Source organism: Monodon monoceros, unplaced genomic scaffold (genome assembly GCF_005190385.1).
Source record: "Monodon monoceros isolate NGI ecotype Baffin Bay Population unplaced genomic scaffold, NGI_Narwhal_1 Super_Scaffold_18, whole genome shotgun sequence".
Taxonomy (NCBI): domain Eukaryota; kingdom Metazoa; phylum Chordata; class Mammalia; order Artiodactyla; family Monodontidae; genus Monodon; species Monodon monoceros.
Window position 1 is genome coordinate 103,122,353 of NW_021703774.1, and position 23,258 is coordinate 103,145,610.

At 38.4% G+C, this 23,258-nt stretch overlaps 1 protein-coding gene across 5 annotated transcripts in view; it reads left to right on the forward strand.

The window, feature by feature from the left end:
- Positions 1-23,258, forward strand: part of KYAT3 (kynurenine aminotransferase 3) — a 69,329-nt gene that overhangs the window by 40,079 nt on the left and 5,992 nt on the right. For 2 of the 5 annotated variants that reach the window (XM_029228516.1, XM_029228515.1), the window contains 4 exons: positions 526-712; positions 5,499-5,575; positions 5,979-6,065; positions 13,484-17,814. In XM_029228516.1, the coding sequence (XP_029084349.1) occupies positions 526-712; positions 5,499-5,575; positions 5,979-6,065; positions 13,484-13,546 (414 nt within the window). In that variant the 3' untranslated portion in view covers positions 13,547-17,814. Of the gene's footprint in view, positions 1-525; positions 713-5,498; positions 5,576-5,978; positions 6,066-13,483; positions 17,815-18,187; positions 18,268-18,741; positions 18,885-19,568; positions 19,978-23,258 lie in introns of those variants that run through there. The other 3 variants (XR_003794424.1, XR_003794426.1, XR_003794425.1) reach the window with 3 other exon arrangements.

The following is a 23,258-nucleotide window of genomic DNA, read 5'->3' on the forward strand; positions in this document are numbered from 1 at the left end:
GACTTAGATCTGGCAAGTAACTCTAAAGCTAACCTCAATAGAAAACAACGATGTCTTTTCATTGCCAAGTAAGCCATCTTTATACACTACAGTCAGCCCTCCCTATCCATGGGTTCTATATCCACGGATTCAACCAAAGACTGTGGATCCACAGTTGGTTGAAATTCACAGATGCAGAACCCAGGGATACAGAGAGCTGAGTGTATTATGGGTACTTGAGCATCCATGCATTTTGGTATCTGCAGGAATCCTGGAACCAATCCCCCGTGAATACGAAGGGACAACTGTACCTCTGTTTCAGTTTGGATATTCATGGTTCATTCTCAGCTCTTCACATTAGATTTAATCATTTCCATGTAACTGATTCCTCCATTAATCTGTAGAAATTCACATAGGTTCACAGGAATTCAACTGTAATTCCCTGAATGACTTTTTGCCAACAATCTTTATTTACTATACCAATAAATTCTGCAGTAAATAACATTACCATATTTCCTTAACACATTTTTCAATCTTAATATACAGGAAGCTTTGGCTCAAGCTCTTTGGATTGACATCAAGCGCATGGATGACCCAGAATGCTACTTTAATTCTTTGCCAAAAGAGTTAGAAGTGAAAAGAAATCGGATGGTACATTTACTTGAAAGTGTTGGCCTAAAACCCATAGTTCCTGATGGGGGATACTTCATCATTGCTGATGTGTCTTTGCTAGGTTTGTAAAGGTTTTTATTATTTCAAACATACAGAAACTTAAGAGTGAAATTATATCAGAATTATGAAGAAAAGATTGGGTCAAAGCCATATCAGCATTTCACTTATGGAAAAATGGATTTCTACAGTGTCAGTCATCTACAATCATCTTGATGATTAGGTTCTTAACCTTAAATATGACTGTTGTTACATGGTTTGGAGTCGTTTGTTCTGGATATTAAGCATAGAATTTGCTGTCATCTTATTCTTGTATGTAATTTAAAACACAGGTACATGAAATAATATATGTTCCTTGTGTTCCTTTTAGTAAAATTTTAGTTTCCTTTTTACTTAAAAAAATATGATTTCTAGAACATTGATGCTATTGAGGAATACTTGTCATTTTAGAGTATACTGAAATGAAGTTAAGAAGGAAAGTAATATTTATTGAAGGTCTACTACATGCCAAGCACTTTCAGACACTCTTTTGAAAAAAAGTGTTGTTTGCTCCATTTTTTTTTTTTTTTTTTTGCGGTATGCAGGCCTCTCACTATTGTGGCCTCTCCCGTTGCGGAGCACAGGCTCTGGACGTGCAGGCTTAGCGGCCATGGCTCACAGGCCCAGCCGCTCTGCGGCATGTGGGATCTTCCTGGACCGGGGCACGAACCCGTGTCCCCTGCATTGGCAGGCAGACTCTCAACCACTGCGCCACCAGGGAAGCCCTGTTTGCTCCATTTTTAAGGACGTGAAGACTTAGAAAATATTAAATAACTTGCCTGAAGTCAGACAGCTAGATTCCAAATAGTTCTGTCTACAAAAAGCAATGGCCTTTATATTACCTGAAGCTGTTATATGTAAATCTGACATGCCTCACAAATCTAAAGTTAGAAGCATGATAATGTTTTATGTATAACATCTTTCTTCCCCAAAATTCTAGTGTTAGTCATAGTAAATTTAAGAGCATAATTTATTTTGACAGAAATTATAGAAATTACAGCCATTCTGAACAGTTTTAAATATTTTAAGGTTTTATTACAATGAAGTGATATGCCACCAAACTTGAAAAGTCTTTTAAATATACCAAATTTTATAAATTTTATAAAGCTAGAAACTTTCAATTTTCTAACAAAACAGTGATTGTTATTTCCTCATTTGTCGTGAGAGAAGCAGAGGCCATGGTGACCAGAGGTTCTTGTTCTGCTGTTGCCAGAGAGCTATATTTGTCAGGCTCCCAAGTTCCATTCTTATATAAAACCCTTTATAATGTTCTATATTCTAAGATTTGGAAATCACCTTTCCTGTACTGGGCCTAAATGTGCAGCTCATTTCATGCAGTGATAAAAAGAAATAGCAGTTTTCGTCTGTTTAGGAGAAAATTATTTTATCTGCTTCCAACAAGAATTTGAATTAATTCATATTTAAAGTCTTCTATGCAATAATATGTAAGTAGAAATATTCATATATCAATGTAACATGGAGTGGGGGAAGCAAATAGTTTAGTCACCTAGGTTCATATGGTAGTTGACCCTAGAATAATGCAGGGTTAGTGGTGCCAACTCTCTGTACAGTTGAAAATCCGTGTATAACTTATAGTTGGCCCTCCGTATCTGAGGTCCCTCTGTACATGCAGTCCCTCCTTATCCAAGGTTCTACATAAGTGAATTTAACCAACTCTGGATTGTATAGTACCATGATATTTACTATTGAAAAAAAATCTGTGTATAAGTGGATTTATGCAGTTCAAACCTGTGTCGTTCAAGGGTCAGCTGTATTGTAATTAGCATTAACTTGAATCCAAACTTCATGGCAGCAAAAGCAAATAGAAAAATGGAATTAGTTACATAATTCTTGGATAAAAGTAAACTTAACAGCTTTTTAGATAAGAATAAGTCTTTTCTAGAACCGAACTAAAAGGCACTTATCACATTTTTACATTAAACATCAAAAGGGCAGTAATGCAACTTCTGCTTGCATTAAGCTCTTAAACAGTTTCTCATTCTATCCTCAGTTGATCCAGCCTGCATGTAATACTGGTTTAGGTCCTAGATCTTGAACTAGTGTGGTTGTAATAGGAGCAGAAAGGATTTGGGCTAGAAAAACTTTAATGATGATGGGGAAAAAAGATGTGTGCTGTTTATGGTCCTCCTTCACCTGTGTGAGAAAAATGTTAGTATCTATAAGACCCTTCTACATATGAAGATGAAGTTCATTTTATTTTACTCTTTCGTCTTCTCAGATTGATTTGAGTGTAGAAATTCTTCCATATACTAGAGGTTGGTCCCACAATTTGCTAAAGACAGAAGCAAGAAACAACACTTTCACTTGATGGCAGCTTAAAAATAAAAATGAGCCATAAAATTCGTGGACATAGTAATTCTCTTTAAAACTCATAGCAATGGCTAACTGGTTAATATTTTTTGAGCATTTATGATCTAGTAGGTATTATGCTAAGAGCTTTACAAATATCACAATTCTCACAAAAGCCCTATGAGATTGGTGCTATTATATCCCCATTGATAGTTGAGAAAGATGAGGTAGAAAATCAAGAAATTTACTGAAGTTAATCAACTAATAAGTAGCAGAGTTGGGCTCTGAATCCAGAGATGCATGTCCTAACCAGTGAACTTATCTTTTTTCTGCCATACTAGGCAACTTTCCTGACCGGTGAGCATCATCCTAGAACTAAAAAGGGAAACATTTGATTAGAAGACAAGATTACAAATAAGAAGATTATTACAGTAGTTCTAGTGAGATAAGGTCCAAAATTAGGGAGGAGATAGTGGGAATGCAACAACCTATTTTGATTCTCATAGGTTACTTAAATAAGCTAGTGCTATTATAATATGGTTCAAATTCCTACCTTCAATAAAGAAATATTTTGTTTAGTTTTTTTGAGAATCTCTGACTCAAGCATTCAAAAGAAGTAGATTCCAACTTTCTGCTAACTATAAAGTCTTTAGAATTGTATTTATTCCCTTATTTTTCTTTGAGCACCATGGCAATAAATTTCTCTTTTCTAAGCGTTACAAGAATGAGTAGTTGTCATACTGAGTGAAGTAAGTCAGACAGAGAAAGACAAATATATGATATCGCTCATATGTGGATTCTAAAAAATGGTACAAATGAACTTATTTACAAAGAGAAATAGAGTCACAGATGTAGAAAACAAACTTACGGTTACCAAGGGGGAAAGCAGGCGTGGAGGTGGGGGGGATAAGTTGGAAGAATTGGGATTGACATATACACACTACTATATATAAAATAGATAACTAATAAGGACCTGTTGTATAGCACAGGGAACTCTTCTCAATATTCCGTAATGACCTATGTGGGAAAAGAACCTAAAAAAGAGTGGATGTATGTATACATATAACTGATTCACTTTGCTATACAGCAGAAAGTAATACAACATTGTAAATCAACTATACCCCAATAAAAATTTTTTTTAAAAAATAATAAATGAGTAGTACAGCCTGTGTCAATTACAGTTAGTAAGTACCCTCCTGTTCTTTCTTCTACTGCTGTAATCACTCCTTTCTCCAGGTTACCTTTGAGTATGCTACTGTTGTGTACTTGTCACTTGGAGTTTTCACATAATTTACAGTTAGACTCTATTTTAAGTTGTCATTTTGTTAGAGCCAAATCTGAATTAAACATACATACATACATATGACTTGAAATAGTATTTAACTTCTTCATTTGTAAAATGAGGATTGTTGCTTCTCTCAGAATTGTAGGACAAATAAATGAGAGAATCATGTAACATGCTTAACAAATAGTAATAAATTGTAGAGTATTATTAGCATTATTATATGGAAATTTTACATTCTTAAAGCACAGGAGAAAACTGAAATACAATCATTAAGGAAAACCGTATTAAGTCATTTAAAAAAAATACAGGTGAAACTTTCTTCAATGTCAAGGTTTTTACACTGTTAATTTGAAGGGCCCCAGTAGTATTTAGTGAATAAAAGAAAAAAGGTAACTGCCTCAATTTATTTTGAGTAATAAATTGTAAAATTTCATTGATTCCAGTAGCCATCAATGTTTGTTGCTTTGGGGCATTCAAAAAGATCTTGAGTACAAGTCAATAAAATCGAAACAATATGAAATGTAGATTGCTGAATCTGAATGCCAGAGAAATATCTTGCCTAGACCTTAAAGCAAGATTGGAACAAGAGATAAGTATAAGAATACATATTTGAAGTTTTTCACCAAATTTAAAAGAAAATTTTTTTAAGCATAATGTTTGGAAGAGGAAACAATGGAGATATCACTTGGGAGAACTACATAGGCATTTTCCCTTCATAAATAATGAATAATATTAACGTATTCGTTCTACAAATATGCTTTCCATTACTTATATGCTAGACCCTGACCTAGGAGATGGGGATAGTGGTAGATTGCAATACCCCCGTGGAGCTTACAATCTAATAATGAATTACCATTTGGAGACATAATTATTACAGATAAATACTCTAAATTTAGGTATTTCCTTAATAATGATCATAAAGGCTTATATTATTTTTAAACAGAAAGGCAACACTCTTCTTTGTCCTTCCATTTTCCTACTCTCTTCCAGTGCTAAAAGCTATATACACAAGCATGATCAATCAGATGTATATGTGAGTACTGCCTTAGAGTATCAGTAAAGCTTCTCTGTGAATTCCTTACTTCCCACCACACCATGCAGTATGAATCCAGCATGAGAACATTTTGAGAGAAAATTTTGAATCTTGATAGACAGATTAAATACACATTGCCTCAGATGTAATACATAGGCCATCCAATTTTTATTGTTGTTTTAGATACAGACCTTTCTGATATGAAGAACAGCAACGAACCTTATGACTATAAATTTGTAAAATGGATGACTAAAAATAAGGTAATGTTTATTAGCCTTTGCAATATTGTGCTATATGTTATAATTTATGAAGGAAACCTGCTGACATGCTTTGAAAACTGTTAACTGTAGTTTTGTTACATGATATTCTACTCATAGCTATTTGGAAGATTTTATTTTATTTTTGGCTGTGCTGCATGGCTTACGGGATCTTAGTTCCCTAACTAGGGATTGAACCCGGGCGCTCGGAGTGAAAGTGTGGAGTCCTAACCACTGGACCACTAGGGAATTCCCTGCAGGATTTTTAAAACATTTTTCTTTTGGAAGTTATTGTGAATATTTAGAAGTATCTATTTGTTTTTAATGTTTGTGCTCCAAAAATTAATATTTAAAGTGTAAGTAGTTTTCCTGTTTTTCCTATTTTATATTCCTATTTGTTTTTCAGAAATTGTCAGCCATCCCAGTTTCAGCATTCTGTAATGCAGAGACCAAATTACAGTTTGAGAAATTTGTGCGATTTTGCTTCATTAAAGTAAGTTCCCTGTTCTACTCAAAAACACATTTATAATGTCCTTCCTTCTGATTTATAAATCACCATTTTTTTCTGTTGCTAGACATGATGTACTCATATGCAGTTTTTAATTTTTGGCTTGCTGCCATAAAATTAATCTACCAGAACAAAACTCAGCACTTTTTGAAGTTGAGCTTACTGGATTACAATGTAATCAGACTCCTTACCTGTAACATTACAATGTCCAGCATGCAACCAAACGTTAATACACATGTGAAGACACAAGAAAATGTGACCCTCAATGAAAAAAATGTGACTTCTATGCAGTCAATAGAAATAGATCTTAAGGTGACCCAGATGTAGGAATTATCAGACAAGGACTTTAAAGCAGATGTTATAAATGTGTTCAGGAAATTAAAGGAAAATATGGTCATAACGAGTGACTAGATTAATTAATTTTAAATTCTTAAAAAAGAACCAAATGGAACCTTAAGAATTTTAAAAAGTAATATCTGGGGCTTCCTTGGTGGCGCAGCGGTTGAGAGTGTGCCTGCTAGTGCAGGGGACACGGGTTCAAGCCCTGGTCTGGGAGGATCCCACGTGCCGCGGAGCAGCTGGGCCCGTGAGCCACAACTACTGAGCCTGCACGTCTGGAGCCTGTGCTCCGCAGCGGGAGAGGCCGCGATAGTGGGAGGCCCGCGCACCGTGATGAAGAGTGGCCCCCGCTTGTGGCAACTGGAGAAAGCCCTCACACAGAAACGAAGACCCAACACAGCAAAAATAAATAAATTAATTAATAAACTCCTACCCCCAACATCTAAAAAAAAGTAATATCTGATATGAAAAATATATGGGGCTTAACACAGAGGATTGAGGTTGTGAAAAAAAAATGGGTCCACCTGAATACAGATCCACAGAAATCATCCAATCTGAAAAAAGAGGGAAAAATTATTTTTGAAAAATAAGGAGAGTCTCAGATCTATGAGTCAGTGTCAAGTAATAATATACATGTAACTGGAGTATCAAAAAAAGAGAGAGAGAGAGAGAGAATGTGGCAGAAAAAATATTTTAAGAAATAATGGCCAAAATTTCCCCATATTTGGTGAAAAGCCACTTAGAGATCTAAAAATTCAGTGAGCCACACAGGATACAAATAAAAATCACGTCTTGACACATCATAATCAAACTGCTGAAAACCAAAGATAATGATAAGGTCTTGAAAGCAGCTAGAGAAAAACTACACCTCACATGCATGGGAGCAAAGGTACAAATGTTAACTAACTTCTTATCAGAAACAGCGGAGACCAGATTACAATGAAATGACACCTTTAAAGTGCTGAAATAAAAAATATGTCAGCCTAGAATTCTGTATCCAGGAAAATATCCTTTAAAACTGAAAACAGTGTACATCCCTGGTAAATGAAAGCTAAGAGAATTCAGTACCATCAGATCTGTGCTAAAAATAATCTGAGTGTATTATTGCTATTTTTAACAATTTAGTGATAAGATGTTATCACTACTGAAAACAATCTTATGAAGATTAAGGCATTCTCTATACCTGCACACTCATGTATAAGTCTAGACAGAATGATGTAAACACTGTTTTCAACTTTTAGAGCCATCCTATAGACAAACTATGGGAGACTTATCCAGAATAGAATATAAATCTTACCAGCATAACAATGTCAACATTTAATTGTCTGAAATGTAGAAGAAAGGGTAAGGCCATTAACACTCGCATCTTATAGTGGATCTAGAAACAGGTTTATTATTTGAAGTTATAAACAGAACTAACAGAAGAAAAAAGTAGCATAAGACTTCCAGTTTTAGAATGGTAAACACAGCCCTTCCCCATTCCCTTCTTGGAAATTATTAAGGAAACAACTAGGAGAGTGGAAAACAAATTCACAAATCCCCCAGGAAGTGAGAAAGAGTTGCCAAATCAGTGAAGGTAATGGTAGAGGGAAGACACGAAGAAAGGCTTCTGCTTCTACATCTTCAAATTATAGACAGAGCCAACAGATAGCCTACTCATTATCCAGAACAGCAGGAACAGTAAATGCACTGGTAGTGGGAACTTCTCCAGACCCATTTGGCCCCATGGAAGAGGCAGAGTAGAAACATACAGTCATGTCATCTAGCACCTGTGCAAACCAGGTGGAAAGAAAGGGCTGTATAGATTTGCTCTTCACCTCTATCAGTTTTGCTAAAGCTGTGTTGAGGCAGTGTGGATACGTTAAATTGGAGGGAGCCAATTAAATTAGTTGGAAAGAAAGTCTAAAATAACTCCCTCTCTCTGAACTCTACATTAATCATATTTAACCTTGTGAGCCAGAGATAATTTCTACTCCCTTCTAGTGGTTCCCTGGATCTTCCTTTATACAAACCTGCAAATACGTCTTCAGATCATAGACAGAGCCAGCAGGTAGCTTACTCATTACCCAGAACAATAGGAGCCGTACGTAGGTGTGCTGGCAGTGGGAGCTTACAAAGAGAATTCAATCAAAGATGAGTAATTAAAAGGAACCAGCTATGAATCTAAAAAGATACTATAAGGGGAAAAGGAGAAAGGTACAGTGAAAAACAATATCAGACAGAGAATATTCAACCAAAAAAAGAAAAAAATGTTTCCATAGAGCAAACCAAAAGTGTGATATTTCAAATTCAAAACATGTAAAACGAATTACAGCAGAGATTTTTAAAAGTTCAGGGAAGATAGAGTAAGATAATGTAGGAAGATGAAATGGCAGCTGTCAGAGCTCAGGTAAGAAATTGAAGGGAAAAAATAAGCTATTGGTAATTGTAGTGACATTGGAAACAGCACAGAGAACACTAAATACTTCTGTAAGCACACTGAGGATTGAGAAGAGTGAGCAAAAAGAAGTAGAAAGGAACAAAGAATTTTTTTTTTTGGCCGCACCATGTGGCTTGTGGGATCTTAATTCCCCAACCAGGGATTGAATCCGGGCCATGGCAGTGAAAGCGCAGAGTCTTAACCACTGGACCACCAGGGAACTCCCAGGAACAAAGAATTTTAAAATGTTAGAAAAATTACAGACGTGGAAGACAAATGAAATACCTAGAGTTCCTGGAGGGAGTGGTGAGGGGAGCCAGACCAATGGAACTGGGAAAGAATTGTATAGCTTTAGTTTGAGAATGCTTTCCATTGAAAACAAACAAATAAATCTAAAAATGGGAAGGGAATGGCTTGTCTCAGGGAACATTGTCACAGAATAACACTGAGATATGCCTTGTTTTAATCTGTTGGACTTTATAAATGATCCGTTGGCATCTAGACAAGATGATCAAGGCCTCCATGGAGACAGGAGAGGAGGATCAGCGTGGACTCACCTCCTTTGCATCAGCATTCAGTATTGGAAGATAGTGGGGCAACACCAAGAAGTCCCTATAGGGAAAGCTGACACACCTCATCCAACCTCTTGGAAAAGCGAAAAATAAAAGGGTGGCAAAACGTGCCAAGAAAGTGGAAATTGAAAGAAAGCAGGTTGAATTTAGGGCAAAACAAACCAAAAGCAGCAGCACTTTACAATGATTATGGGTAAAGTCCTCAGTAGTTGTCAAATATATGAAAGGATGCTATACCTCATAATAAGAGAAAAGAAAAATAAAACTGCAGTGAAATTTTATTTTTTCTGATAATTTGGAAACAACCAAAACAACTGAAAAGTTTCATAAGATACTCTCATGCATTGATTGAGAGTACGAGTATAATGTGTAAAATCTCTGCAGTGGTTAGTATGAAAATGTATCATCCAAATATAAATGCACATATCTTCTGACCCAGCAGTTCTGCTTATAGGATTTTTTCCTGTGGATTTACTTGTACATTGAATGTCTTGTGTTCGAGGATTTTCAGTGAAGCACTGTTTATAATATCAAAGGATTATAAACAAAATATTCACCAATGAAGGCTGTTTGAATAAATTATGTTACATTCACATCCATAAAAGTGTGAAGCAGCTCCATGGAGTGATAGAGCATAAGCTAAAAGCAAGGAGCAGACCAGTTTGTGAGGAATACTATCATCTATATAAAAAGAAAAAGGGAGGGAGGGAGATAGAAGCTTTTAAGTGCCTAGACTGTTCCTGGAAGGAGACGTAATAAAATCCCAGTGTTGCCTCTGGGGAGGAGAACTGAGTGGTTGAGGGAGATGGGTGGGAGGCTGGGTTACTTTAAAAATATATTTTGAAATATTCTTAATAAATAAGTTTGAAGAACTGTTTTTCCAAAGAATTTTATATAAGTTCCTAACTTAATTATTGATGCCTCTGTCACTCCCAAATACCTTATTATGTATTCCCCATTATACAATATTCTTCTACAGTATAACCATCAAAATCATGAACTTAACATTGCTATATCATTCTATCTAATCTCAGATCCAGTTCAAGTTTCACTAATTGCCTTTTTATAACAAACTAATGTCCTTTTTATAACAAACAACCAAGTAAATAAATAAATCCAGGCCATAATCATGTCAGTCAGACAGACATCAGTCAGTCAGTCCAGGCCAGAATTGTGCATTGTATTTAGCTGTCATGTCTCCTTCAAGCTAGAATGGTTCCTCAGTTTTCCTTGACTTTCATGACCTTGATACTTCTGAAAATTGTTGACCAATTATTTTGAAGAAGGTCCCTCAACATTTGTTTGACATTTACTCGTGAATAGACTCAGATTATGCACCTTTGGCAGGAAACCGTGGAAGTGATGCTTTATTCACTGTCTTGCATCCTATCAGCACATGATTTTAGTTTTTCCTACTGCTTGTAATGTTAAATTTAATTACTTTATTGAGGTGGTGTCTGCCAGCCTTCTCTACTGTAAAGTTTCACTTTTTCCCTTGATAAATAATGAATGTTTTGTGGTGAGGTACTTTGAAACTATGAAAATATTCCATCTCTCATCAAGCAATTTATTTATCTATTCATTCATATATGTAAGGACTCATGGATTCCTGTTTCATTCAGTGGGTTATAATTTATCATTATTTTTCCTTATTTTGATGCTCAAATTTCCCCAGATTTGGCCATTAGGAGCCCCTTTAAGCTGGCCTCTGTTTCCTTTGACATGTCCCCATCATTTTTTGAGCATTTCCTTACTTTCTGGCATAGCAAGATGCACCAGGTTCATTTTGTCATTATCTAGCCCAACTTGGAATCACCTTTTAGTGGAGAATGGTATTAAGAAACCAAGATCTGGGCATTAGGAGTGCTCATTGCTGTTGGGGTATTAGTATTCCCAGGCCCTCCCAGGGGACAGATGTAGGGAATATGTAAATGTATATACATACATTCTATGTCTATGTCTATTCTACTTATATCTGTGTCTATCTAAATATATTGAAACCACCACAGAGTTTATTCTAGCTTTCTCCCTATCCATATTTGTCCCTCTCTTCTTTGACAGTAAAACACCTGGCTCATCATGTAACCACTTCTTTAATCAGTACTTCTGTATGTGACCAGTCTCCTGTCAGTGCCACTGCCCCTCCACCCAGCACCCCTGGCAGGCAGCTTTTACCCTACTCAGGCTTTGACACCTCTACCAGGCTGCTGCCCCTGTCCCCTGTATGGCCACCATCCTCACCTCACCTGAGCTTCAGCACCCTGTGCTGACCTGCTGCTGTCACTCTTCTGTAGAGATACCCTCCTCTAAGTCTCCAAGGCCACCACTGTCACCCACTGCATAGAAGCCCTCCTCTTCCCTTATGGGCTCTGACACTCCATGCCTGTTGCGTTGGTAGATACCTGCCTCATCCCCTCCAGGATCCAAGCTGCTTGGAACCACCCTGCCATACAGAGAGGCCTTGCTTACTTACCCCCCTCGACTCTGACACCCTGTTCCTGGTCAGTGCCACCACTGCCATCACCACCACATCATGCCACCAACATTGGAAAGTCTACTCACTCCACTCTGGCTGCAGCACCCTGCACCAGGCTGCCAAGGCTCCCCCTGCCCCCATACATGATCTCCTATTTCACTCAGCCCCGCGTAATGGCTTTTGGACTAAATCACTCTGCAGAGATGGAACAGAAAGGAAAAGGAGAAGTAGAGAAAGCGGAAGAGAAGTTTATCCATCAATTTAATGTTTTACCATATGTAGATATTACCTATTCAAAAAACAAATGAATTTTATCAATGCAGTTGACCCTCAAACAGTGTGGGAGTTATAGGGGCTTATAACTGTGAGACTTAGATGGGAGGGGACAGAATAGTGTGAATGAACCAATTTTTCCTCATTCAGAGCAGAGAATGGTGAACATTGTCAGAAGCTGATAAATAAAAAATTAGAAACACACATTATTTAGATTTTGTGACAACCACTAGAACTAAAACCAGAAATTGCCATAAATTGTTGTGCTGGGGGATGGTGGGAGTAGGAAGGGGTGGGGAGGGAAGAAGCAGATGATTATTTTTCAATGTAAACTCTTGTGTACTCTTTGACCTTTTTCTGTAATTGTGTATTAATTTATTCCTCCATTCTTGCTCCGCCTGGCATCCTCTGTGTGTTGGGAGCTAAGGGAGGGATTTTCTTCTGTTGTCTAGAAGCCTCTTTGAAAGAGGTCTGTGATTTTGTATACTTCCTACCCAAATGGACGAAACGGTGAATATGGATCCCATCAGCACATCCTTCAGACTCTCCTCCTGCATCAGTGTTACTTAGGAGTCTGCGTCTTTGGTGCTGCAGGCCACTTGGGCTGCCACAAGTGGTTATGAGTGAGGACATGGTTTTGGCTGGGATCAGGTTAAACTGTTTTCAGTCTGAGCTGTATATACAGTTTGTCAATCTTTTTTTTTTTTTTTGGTGATGCTCTTTGGCCCTATACTGGTTAATTTGTAGATTTCTTTGGTGTCAGGAAGGTAGTAATAAAGTGCCCTGAATTGGCAGCCAGCATCACAAAACAGTATGATGTAGTGATTGCCGTGATGCTTCTCTAGCTCCCCTAACATTGAATTCTTGTGAGGTTCATTCACTTTTCTAGCCTGACAGCAATGGGATATAGAATTATAAATAATTGGTTTGTTTGATTTGCTACTGGGCTCCTTAAAGAGCTCGGGACTTGTGTATTTGGCCACCAAGGCAAGGGATGTTGCTGTGTGTTCCTGCTCTGTGTTCCTGCTGAGATTAAGTGGCTTAGTATGGGGCAGAGCTTCCAGTGACACAACTCAAGGTGTCCCCCGCCCCTACCCCCACCCCATGAATGCTCTTGGGCTCTGTCTTAGCTGCAGAGGCCAAGGACTGGCTGGAGCCCATCTGGGCCCAGCTCAAGTTATCAGGGGTTGAGAAGCACTAGGTTCCCAAATCACTACATGACTGTTACGGATGGACTGATTTTGGTATATTTTTTGTACTTAAATCTTTATTTCATCTTGAATTTATTTTGATATGTAATGATGATTATTTCATTAATTTACAGAAAGACAGTACACTGGATGCTGCTGAAGAAATCATCAAGGCATGGAGTAGACTGAAGTTTTGATACATGCAAACTGCATTGTTTCTATTAAATGACCTAGTATGGAATTATTTAGTACTGCTACTTGCTGGGTCTTGAAAAAAAAATTTCAGTACAAATGAAATTTAAAGGACTATTTCCATTGTTAATCCCACTCCTGACAATATTCAGGAGATCTGATTTTTTTTTCAGCTGAAATGTATTAAAACACCTTTTAGACCATTTTATGAATCAGTATAGTGCAGTGGTAAGAACTGTGAGATGCTGGTTGATGCTTAACCTCTCTGCGCTTCAGTTTCCTCATAAAAGGGGAATAAAAATAGCACCTACTTTATATGAAGTTTGTGAGTTGTTTGTGAGGATGAAATGGACTGATGTATGTAAAGCCTGGCAAACAATAAGCACTCAGCTACTCTTGGCCAGTTTCACTTCTCTGCCATTGCGTGAAAACCCTTAACCAGTTACATCCCCCTCAACTCTGTATCTTTGCTTTGTCTCTACCCACCTGTAGTTCTCTCCCCTTCACTTACTAACGGCTTTGAACTTTGCTCGTAGTTTTGCCTCTCTGTTGCAAGTACTGCCATCATCTGGGATGGCTTCAAGGTCCCCTTGGATTACCTAGGCTTTTGGTATTTTGACCTCCTCACCTCTGGTGATATTCACCTCTACTCCACTCTCCACTTCAGCCACCCACTCCCTTGGGCATACCCTAAACCTTTCATCATTTCAGGCTGTTCCATCTTTGAGATAATAAGTTAGTCATTTCACACTGTAACCAGCTATTCTTACACTAAGTTTCCCCTTGGCCAATATTTCCCTCTCTTTCCATCTCTCTCTCTCTCTGTCTCTCTCTCTTTCTCTCTCTCACTCAGCTCCTCTCAAAATATTACTTTAAACTATCATTTCAAATCTATTCTCTATCCACTATTTCTCAAAAATTGGTCCATGGCCCTCTTACATCAGAATCAACTAGGATCTTTGTTGAAAATAGATTTTGGTCTTCACCCCAGACTTACTGAATAATAATTTCAGAATCTGGCCCTTTCCAGGTGATTCTTATTCCCACTAGAGTTTGAAAATCATTGGTGTAGTCTGTAGAACTTTCTATCAGTCTCTTTGTATCTTCACTTCCTTCCATATCCAGGTTAGATTTCATCATCCATAACTTCAGCCAAGATACTTTTGCTGCCTTGAATAACTTGCTCATTGTTCTAGCTCACCTACCTGGTCAAAATAAATAAATAAATAAATAAATAAATAAATAAATAAACAACTCATCCCTGGGGTTGAAGCTCCATGCTTGCAGCTGGGCTGCTGAGCGCTGCTGTAGCAAAATGCATAATTGGGCAGGTTCTAACAACCATGAATGCACGTCACTGACCTTAACTTGACTTAATTCTTCTGTGTTCCCCTAGTGAGCTTTCTCTACATTTTACCACAACAGCAATTCCTAATATTCTTCCATTCTCCATAGTAAAAATATCCAGCCTTCTCCATCCTCCTAACACCTCAAAGCCCACCACTGCCAGTACTATTAAATGACCTAATCTCTTGCTTCTGTGAAAAGCAAAATTTTAAAAAATGAAAAAGTAGGAACCACCAGACCAGCACTCCCAGCTGGGATTCTACCAATAAGTGAGTCTATGACATCTACATCAGCATCCATCCTTTCTTTATTGCCCCCAGGGCCTGGGGACAGCGGGGAGGATTGGTGGTTAAGCAGATCCAGAAGGAGGCCAGGACCTCAAGAGCCAACTATTGCATAGCAAAACAAATTCCATGTGAAAATTGTGCCTGTCCACTCGTGTGGGGGACTTGATAAAATTTTCACCAGGGTTTAAATCCACTCTTTGCAGCCTTGGACTTGTCCAGTGCTAATCCCACCACCTGTACTCTGGATCCCATGTCTTCTCACATTCTCAGGGACTTGGTTTAGCCTATTCTCTTATATCTTCAGCCTCTACTGGATCCCTTTCTCAACAGTCAGATACTTTCAAATCTCTCCCATCTTAGAAAATCCTTTCCCTGATTCTATCTACAACCCTATTATCTCTTCCTCTTCAGGGCAAAATTCCTTCCTTCCATTTTTTTCTCTCTCCCTCCTGGCCTCCCTCCATCCTTCATTTTTTCCTTTAACAAATATTCATTGAACTCCTAATATGTGCCAGGCACTGTCCTAAGATATTCAGGCACTTAGGATATATCAGTGAACAAATGAACCAAAGATCCCTGCCTTCTAGGACTCTCCTAGATAGGGGAGAGACAATAACTAAATCATAAACATAATGAAATATATTGTAAAACTTATACATGGCAATTGTATGAAGAAAAGAAGTAAGGCAGGGTAGAGGTTGGAATGAGAGTTTTAGGGAAGCAAATTGGAATTTTAAACAGTGTGGTCAGGTGGGTCTCATGGAGGGGACATAGAAGCAGACTTAGAAGAAGAGAGGGAGAGAGCCTTGTGAAGATCTTAGGGAGGAACATCCCAGGCACAAGGAATAGCCAGTGCAAAGGCTCTATAACAGGAGGGTGTCTTATATTTGATGAATACCAAAGGTCTGCTGTGGCTGGATGGAATAACCAAGGGATGGAGTAGCAGGTATTAGGCCAGAGAAGTAACATAGGACCTCAAGGACTGGAGTAAGGATAATGGTTTCGTGCTAACCTATCCGTACCTTTTTTTTTTTTTTTGATATGTAAAATAATGTTTATTGCAGCATGGTTTATAATTCCTCCAAACTAGGAACAACCAAAAAGACATGAGACTGGGTACGAGCGCCAAATATGTCAGTATTAGCAACTAAAGGGGACTGATGACCTAGCTCTAGATTTTTGAGAAATTTACTGCGAAATGGAATAACTTGAAAAAGTTTTCCTCATTTGATGATTTCACTTTCTCACACACAAACACACACTCCTCACTTACCCTCAACCCGCTATAGTCTGGATTCCATACCCATTATTGTTCTAAGTTCTCTAATGACCTCCATGTTCTTAGGTTTAAAGGAAACGTCTCAGTTCCATCTGGCTTTACCTCTAGTAAAATACCTGCAGTATTTACCACTGCAGGCCGCTTGGGCCTTCCTAAACCCTAATTTTTTTCTTTTTTAGATCCTGTGGTGCTGCGTGTTCATCACCTTCCTTCATCTCCTTTGCCTGTTTCTTAGATATTGGTATTTTGTCTTTCTCACTAAATAACTTCATTTACTCTGTATATGCTAGTGACTCCTAAATCTGTAACAGCCTAGTTCTATCTGTTGAATTTCACATCCAGTATCCCATTCGTCATCTCACATAGACATTTTATAGGCAAGCCCTATTCAATCTGGGTTCCTTATCTCAGTGAATGGTTTCACCAATCCAGTTGCTCAAGTCAGAAAACCTACAAGTCATTTTTAACTTTTCTCCCCACATCCAAATCCTCTATATAGTACCCTGCCTCTCTTCAATCCATCACTTCTCTCTGCTCCAATTGCCCCCACTCTGGCACCAACCAATGTCATTTCTCAACTAAATTACTAGTCAACTCTTAACAGTTCTCCCTGTCTTGCTCCTTGTAACTTATCCCTGTGGCCCAAACAAGCTTTATAAAATGCAAATGTGATCATGTTACATATATTAGTTAAGATTATTCCTGTTGCAAGTGACAGAAAGCCTAGCCTGTACAGGTTTAAATCAAATAAAAAGGAATTGTCTGCCTCAACATTTTAGGAGTAGTCTAGTTTCAGTTACAGCTTGATCCAAGACTCATATTGTAATATATCACCAAGCTCCATTTCGTAGTTCTGTCTTCTCTGTGTCAGCTTTATCTCCACGTTGTACCTCCTGGATAGAAACACGGCTACAGCAGTTTCTGAGCATCATATGGTGACAAATCCAGCAAATCCAGCAAAAGAGGACACTTTCTCCAAAGCTCCAGCAAATGATATATTGTGTCATATTGGCTCATTCCTGAGCTATCCGCTGAGGCCAAGGGGATTGGACATGCTAACTAACTTAGGTCAATCCAAGGTCAACTTCACATGGACTACATTGGTTGAAAGAAGGGACAGAATGACGAAGGGAGGAAATGGATGAGAAAATGTCTTAAGTGACTTAAAATCTTTTACTCTCCATTGCTCTTAACATAAATGAGTTTTGTTGCTGTTGTTTTGTTTTGGGTTATTTTGGTGTTTGGGGTTTTTAGACGATCATTCTCTGATGCAAACCATTTATTTATTTGTTTATTTATTTATGGATGGCTGCGTTGGGTCTTTGTTGCTGCGCGCAGGCTTTCTCTAGTTGTGGAGAGCAGGGGCTACTCTTTGTTGTAGTGCGAGGGCTTCTCATTGTGGTGGCTTCTCTTGTTGTGGAGCACGGGCTCTAGGCACGCGGGCTTCAGTAGTTGTGGAGCACGGGCTTAGTTGCTCTGCATCATGTGGGACCTTCCCGGAGCAGGGCTTGAACCCGTGTCCCCTGCATTGGCAGGCAGATTCTTAACCACTGCGCCACCAGGGAAGTCCCGCAAACCTTTTTTTATTAACATCGTTATTGGAGTATAATTGCTTTACAATGGTGTGTTAGTTTCTGCTTTATAACAAAGTGAATCAGTTATATATATATATCCCCATATCTCTTCCCTCTTGCGTCTCCCTCCCTCCCACCCTCCCTATCCCACCCCTCTAGGTGGTCACAAAGCACCGAGCTGATCTCCCGGCCACAAACCCTTCTTGATTGAGGAAAGAATGAGTTCATTACTTAGTCAGGTAAGGGAATCACCCCTGAAGGTCATTTCTCCTCAGTCACTCAGACTCTCCTCATCAGGGCTTACAGTGCCCTGTATGATATGGTCTCCCTCTTACTCCTCCAGTCCATCTTTCCCATCTTTTCCTACTCAAATGTCTAGTCTTACTGAACTCATTTCAATTTCTAAATGAGCCCTATGCTCTCTACCTTTTAGCAGATGTTATTTCCTGACATTCAGGCATGGTTAATGTAGGTGGTATATTGGTGGTGCTTAATTTTATGTGTCAACTTAGCTGCACCATGGTGCCCAGATATGTGGTCAAACATTATTCTGGATGTTTCTGTAAGGGTGTTTTTGGAAGAGATTAACATTTAAATCAGTAGACTTTGAGTAAAGCAAATTGCTCTCCATAATGTGGGTGGGCCTCATCCAATCAGTTGAAGGCCTTAACAGAACAAAAGACTGACACAGCTCCCCCACCTCCCCTCCCCAGCCTTACCACCCCCCGCCCCTGGGGCAAGAGGAAATCCTTCTAGCAGAGGGCCTTCAGACTTGAACTGCAGTATGGTCTCTTCCTGGGTCTACAGCCTGCAGGCCCACCCTGCAGATTTTGGACTTGCCAGCCTCCATAATCATGTAAGTCAGTTTCTTAAAATGAATCTCTTTCTCTCTCTATATATATACATACACACACACACCCCTTATTGGTTCTGTTTCTCTGAAGAATTCTAATACAAGTAGATTAGCAAAAATGATGATAAGTTGTCTACAAATTCCCAAAGTTATGTAAGAACTCATTTTATGACATTATACTATATTATAATAATGAGATATGGACTTCATACAAAAATGAATTTTAAAAGATTTTTTTTTGGAAGATAGGTTTGCCTATCCAAAAGCCAATAATAATCCACCTTCTCCTTTGACTACTTCTACTATGGAGGCTAAAAGCCAAAATATCCAATTTCTCAGCTTCCCTTGCAACTAGTCAAAAGTGCCTGAGAAGAGCTTCCCTTCATGGAAAAAGATGAGGCAAAGTTATCCTGAGACTTCTTCATCTTTTTGTCCTCTTCATCCTTCTACTTTCTTCCTACCTGGAATGTATTATAGAAGTAAGGGCTGGAGGTGCAGCAGCCATCTTGCATTCAGGCAGCAACTGGCATCAGAGTGAAAGCGTACATAATAAGGATGGCAGAGCAGAAAGATAGACAGACCCTGGAAGCAATTTGGAGCTACTGTAACCCCAGAATTTGTAATGCATGAGACAAATAAACGCCTATTTTTTAAGCCACCAGAATAGAGTTTTTTTATTATTTACAGATGAATGAATTACTACCTGATATAGAATATATGGTACGCAGATCAAATTTTTCTTCTAGAAGATAAACTGACCTGATGAAAAGGCCTGGAGGTAGTGAGAGAGACCAATCAGAAGGCTCCTGCAGGAGCCCAGGAAGGAGATGGTGAGGTCCTGAAGGATTTAGTATGAGAGAAAGGTAAATCATCACAAATATTTGCAAACTCATACATTTTTCCCATCATTCTTATGATAAAAACAATTATATAACTACACAGTTACCAAATATTTTAAATCAAAAATTATCTCCAGATAAAACAAGAAGTCTTCTTGGTCTCAGTTGGTTAAACCCAAGGATAAAACAAAATGAAACAAAAACCTCAACCACATTCATGAGACATGAGAATTTCATTTTATTGCTGCTCTGAGAATACATCTAATTACTCAGTCATGCCAATTAAATAGTAACTTCACCTGCTGACAAACAGCTGTATTGGGATAGATCAAAATAAATTGTAGAAATAATTAGATTTTCTAATCAATATTAACTTCATCATATTATACAGCTGCTACTTTCTTTGACATTTAATACAGCATCTTTTTTCTTATATTATGTAAAACTTGTCATTTGTAGCAAAATCTCATAGTAAAAAAGATGAATAATAATTTTGCCCTTTTGTCAATGAGAGTGGTTATCCTGAACTATTACTTTTTAAAATCTTTACCCCTCTCGTTAATTATCCATTGAAAGTATAAACATCATATTTTAGTTGAAACCTTAGAGCTATAGCTTCTAATACCATAACCTCATTTTCTGTGTAAATTACTGAGACGACTTTTTTTTTTTTTTTTTTTTCCACACTGCATGGCTTGCGGGATCTTAGTTCCCTGACCAGGGATTGAACCCGCACCCTCAGCAGTGAAAGTGCCAAGTCCTAACTACTGGACTGCCAGGGAATTCCCCCAGATGACTTATTATAACACCACTTTTATAATTATTATGTTTAATTTTTTTAAATTTATTTTTAAATAATTTATTTATTTTTTGGCTGCATCGGGTCTTAGTTGCGGCATGCGGGACCTTCCTTGAGGCATGTGGGACCTTTCGTTGCAGCACACAGGCTTCTCTCTAGTCGTGGCATGCGGGTTTTCTCTTCTCTAGTTGTGGTGCATGGGCTCCAGGATGCGTGGGCTCTATAGTTTGCGGCACGCGGGCTCTCTAGTTGAGGTACACGAGCTCAGCAGTTGGGGCACGGAGGCTTAGTTACCCCACAGCATGTGGGATCTTAGTTCCCTGACCAGGGATCGAAGCCGCATCCCCAGCATTGTAAGGCAGATTCTTTACCACTGGACCATCAGGGAAGTCCCTATAATTATTCTTGAAGCATTCTGCTGACCAATATATGTACAAAAGGGTACAAAACTCATGAAAACCATTCAGTTTTCTAAAGATTTTTCTCTCTCTGGAATGCCCTGGTAAACACTAGTCTGCCTGCTCTACCCTGGGAACTGACCACTTTTGAAGGAAAATCTGTGCATGACACTTCGCTGGTGAAAGCCCTTCAATGCCACTCAGTCTCACTCAGAGTAAAAGCCAAAATTGTCTCTCTGACCTTGGAGCCCTGCATGACCTGACCCTGCTCTTCCCTAACCTCATCTACTACTCCGCCCTTCCCTCCATGCACTGCTTGCTGATCACCAGGGCTGTTACAGATTAGGTCCGCTGTACCTGAGGTTCCCTCTGCCTAGATACTTTCCACCCAGTGTCCACCTGGCTACCTCCAATCTTTATTCAAATGTCATCTCAGGTGAACTTATCTGACCTCCCATTTAAAATTGTAAATCCTGGCTCTCCTCATCCCCTTTCCCTGCCTTATTTTTCTCCTTAGCACTTACTACCGTTGAACTTAAAATGTTTCTTTCATTCTATTTATCATTTTTATCCTCTCCTAACATACGTACCATGGGACCAAGGATTTTTATTGTTTTGTTCATGGCTGTATCCACAACACCTAAAGCAGAGTCTGGCATAAAGTAGCACTGAATAAATGAATTTCTGCAAATGGAATTTGGCCCTCAGAACACCACTGGTTTTTTGATGTTGTTTTGTTTTTAACCTTGGGTCTCTGTTTGGCCCATGTCTTTCACTTATTAATAGTTTCCTGAAGTGCCAAATATTGTTCCTAAAACTGCAGATATGGTTAGCCAGGCTTCTGAATCACCTGTGCTGAAAGCTTCAGCTAATCAATAATGTGGGACTCTATCTGACCTCTGGAAACCCAATCCCAGGATACAGCACTCAAAGTTGCACTTGGCTCCTGGCTCCAAGACAATTAGATTTAATAGAGTAGTGGTATGCAAGCATTTTTAAGCCAGGGAGTGCATATGTTCACATGCATACGTACACACATGTACACACACACACACACACACACACACACACACATGCTTGGAATTACATCTATCTCCTTTTTGCCTGGCAAATAAATATTTCTAATGAGGGCCTGGTTCTCAGTCTGAAATGATGCTGATAATGCTATCTCAGCCCCTGACTTCCAAACCTGGGGAAATGGACACTTGAATTGGTGCAACATCTCTGGAGGGCCATTTCACAATATCTATCAAAATGTATGAGCATGTCTTTTGATGCCCCGATTCTGTTGTTAAGTATTTACACTTTGAACATGCAAACCTTCACCCACAAATGTGAACAAGAATGTTCATGACAGCATTGTTTATAATATCACAAAACTGGAAACAATCAATTCCTCCATTATTGGCGTAATAGTTCAATAAATTATGGTATCTAGTCAAAGAATGCAGTTCATCTCTGTTACTTGAAAAAAAATGAATAGACTATTGAACGTGATCTGCTTGTGCAAATAAAACAAAAATACATTAATAGATGATTATCCCTGGGCACGATATGGATGTATCTTACATGAATTTGAATTATGCAAATTAGGTGTTAGACCACATCAAAATATTAATACAATCTTATGCTCAGAATTTTAAATAATTTTCATTTCTTCAAATAAAAAATTTGTTTGAAAAAGTACATAACTTCAAGACTGGCAGGCCTCTTGCTTATACAATTGCAACATGGCAGTGTCAACCTGAGCTGTAAACAGTGCCATCTTTTGGCTAAAATGCTGAGGTTGAAGGAGCTTGGGAAGTCAGAGGAACTGAACGACTGCCAGTGTGGTGTGACACCCCCATGCATAGCCTTTTGTTCAGGAAATGGGAGTAGCTGTCTACAGCACTCAACAAATTATCTTAAGAAGTCACATAGTCTTTCTCTTTATTTCATAATCAATTAAATGGAAGTGTATTTCCATATTAATACGTACAAATACTTTTGAGTTCCAAATAAAAGTACTCAAATAAAAGGAATGATCTATCACAGAGTATGTAGTTGTTTGAAAGCAAGCCATAACTAAATTCTCATTAACTTAAAGTGTAGCTCATATCATTTTACTCTGGAACAATTTTTTGAAAATTTGAAAGACTCAAGCAAGTTTAGTTATTTTAAATGTAGAAAGTTGCGACCATTTAATTTAGTGGGAAATTCTTAGGATCTCTACTGTAAAATCAAACTACTGACCTTAGGTTTGTGGGGATTTTTTTTAACATTAACTTCCACATACCAGAAAAGAAAGCAGAAAGATATACCAAGCCCTCATTTGCAAAACAGACAATCATGTCAGACTACA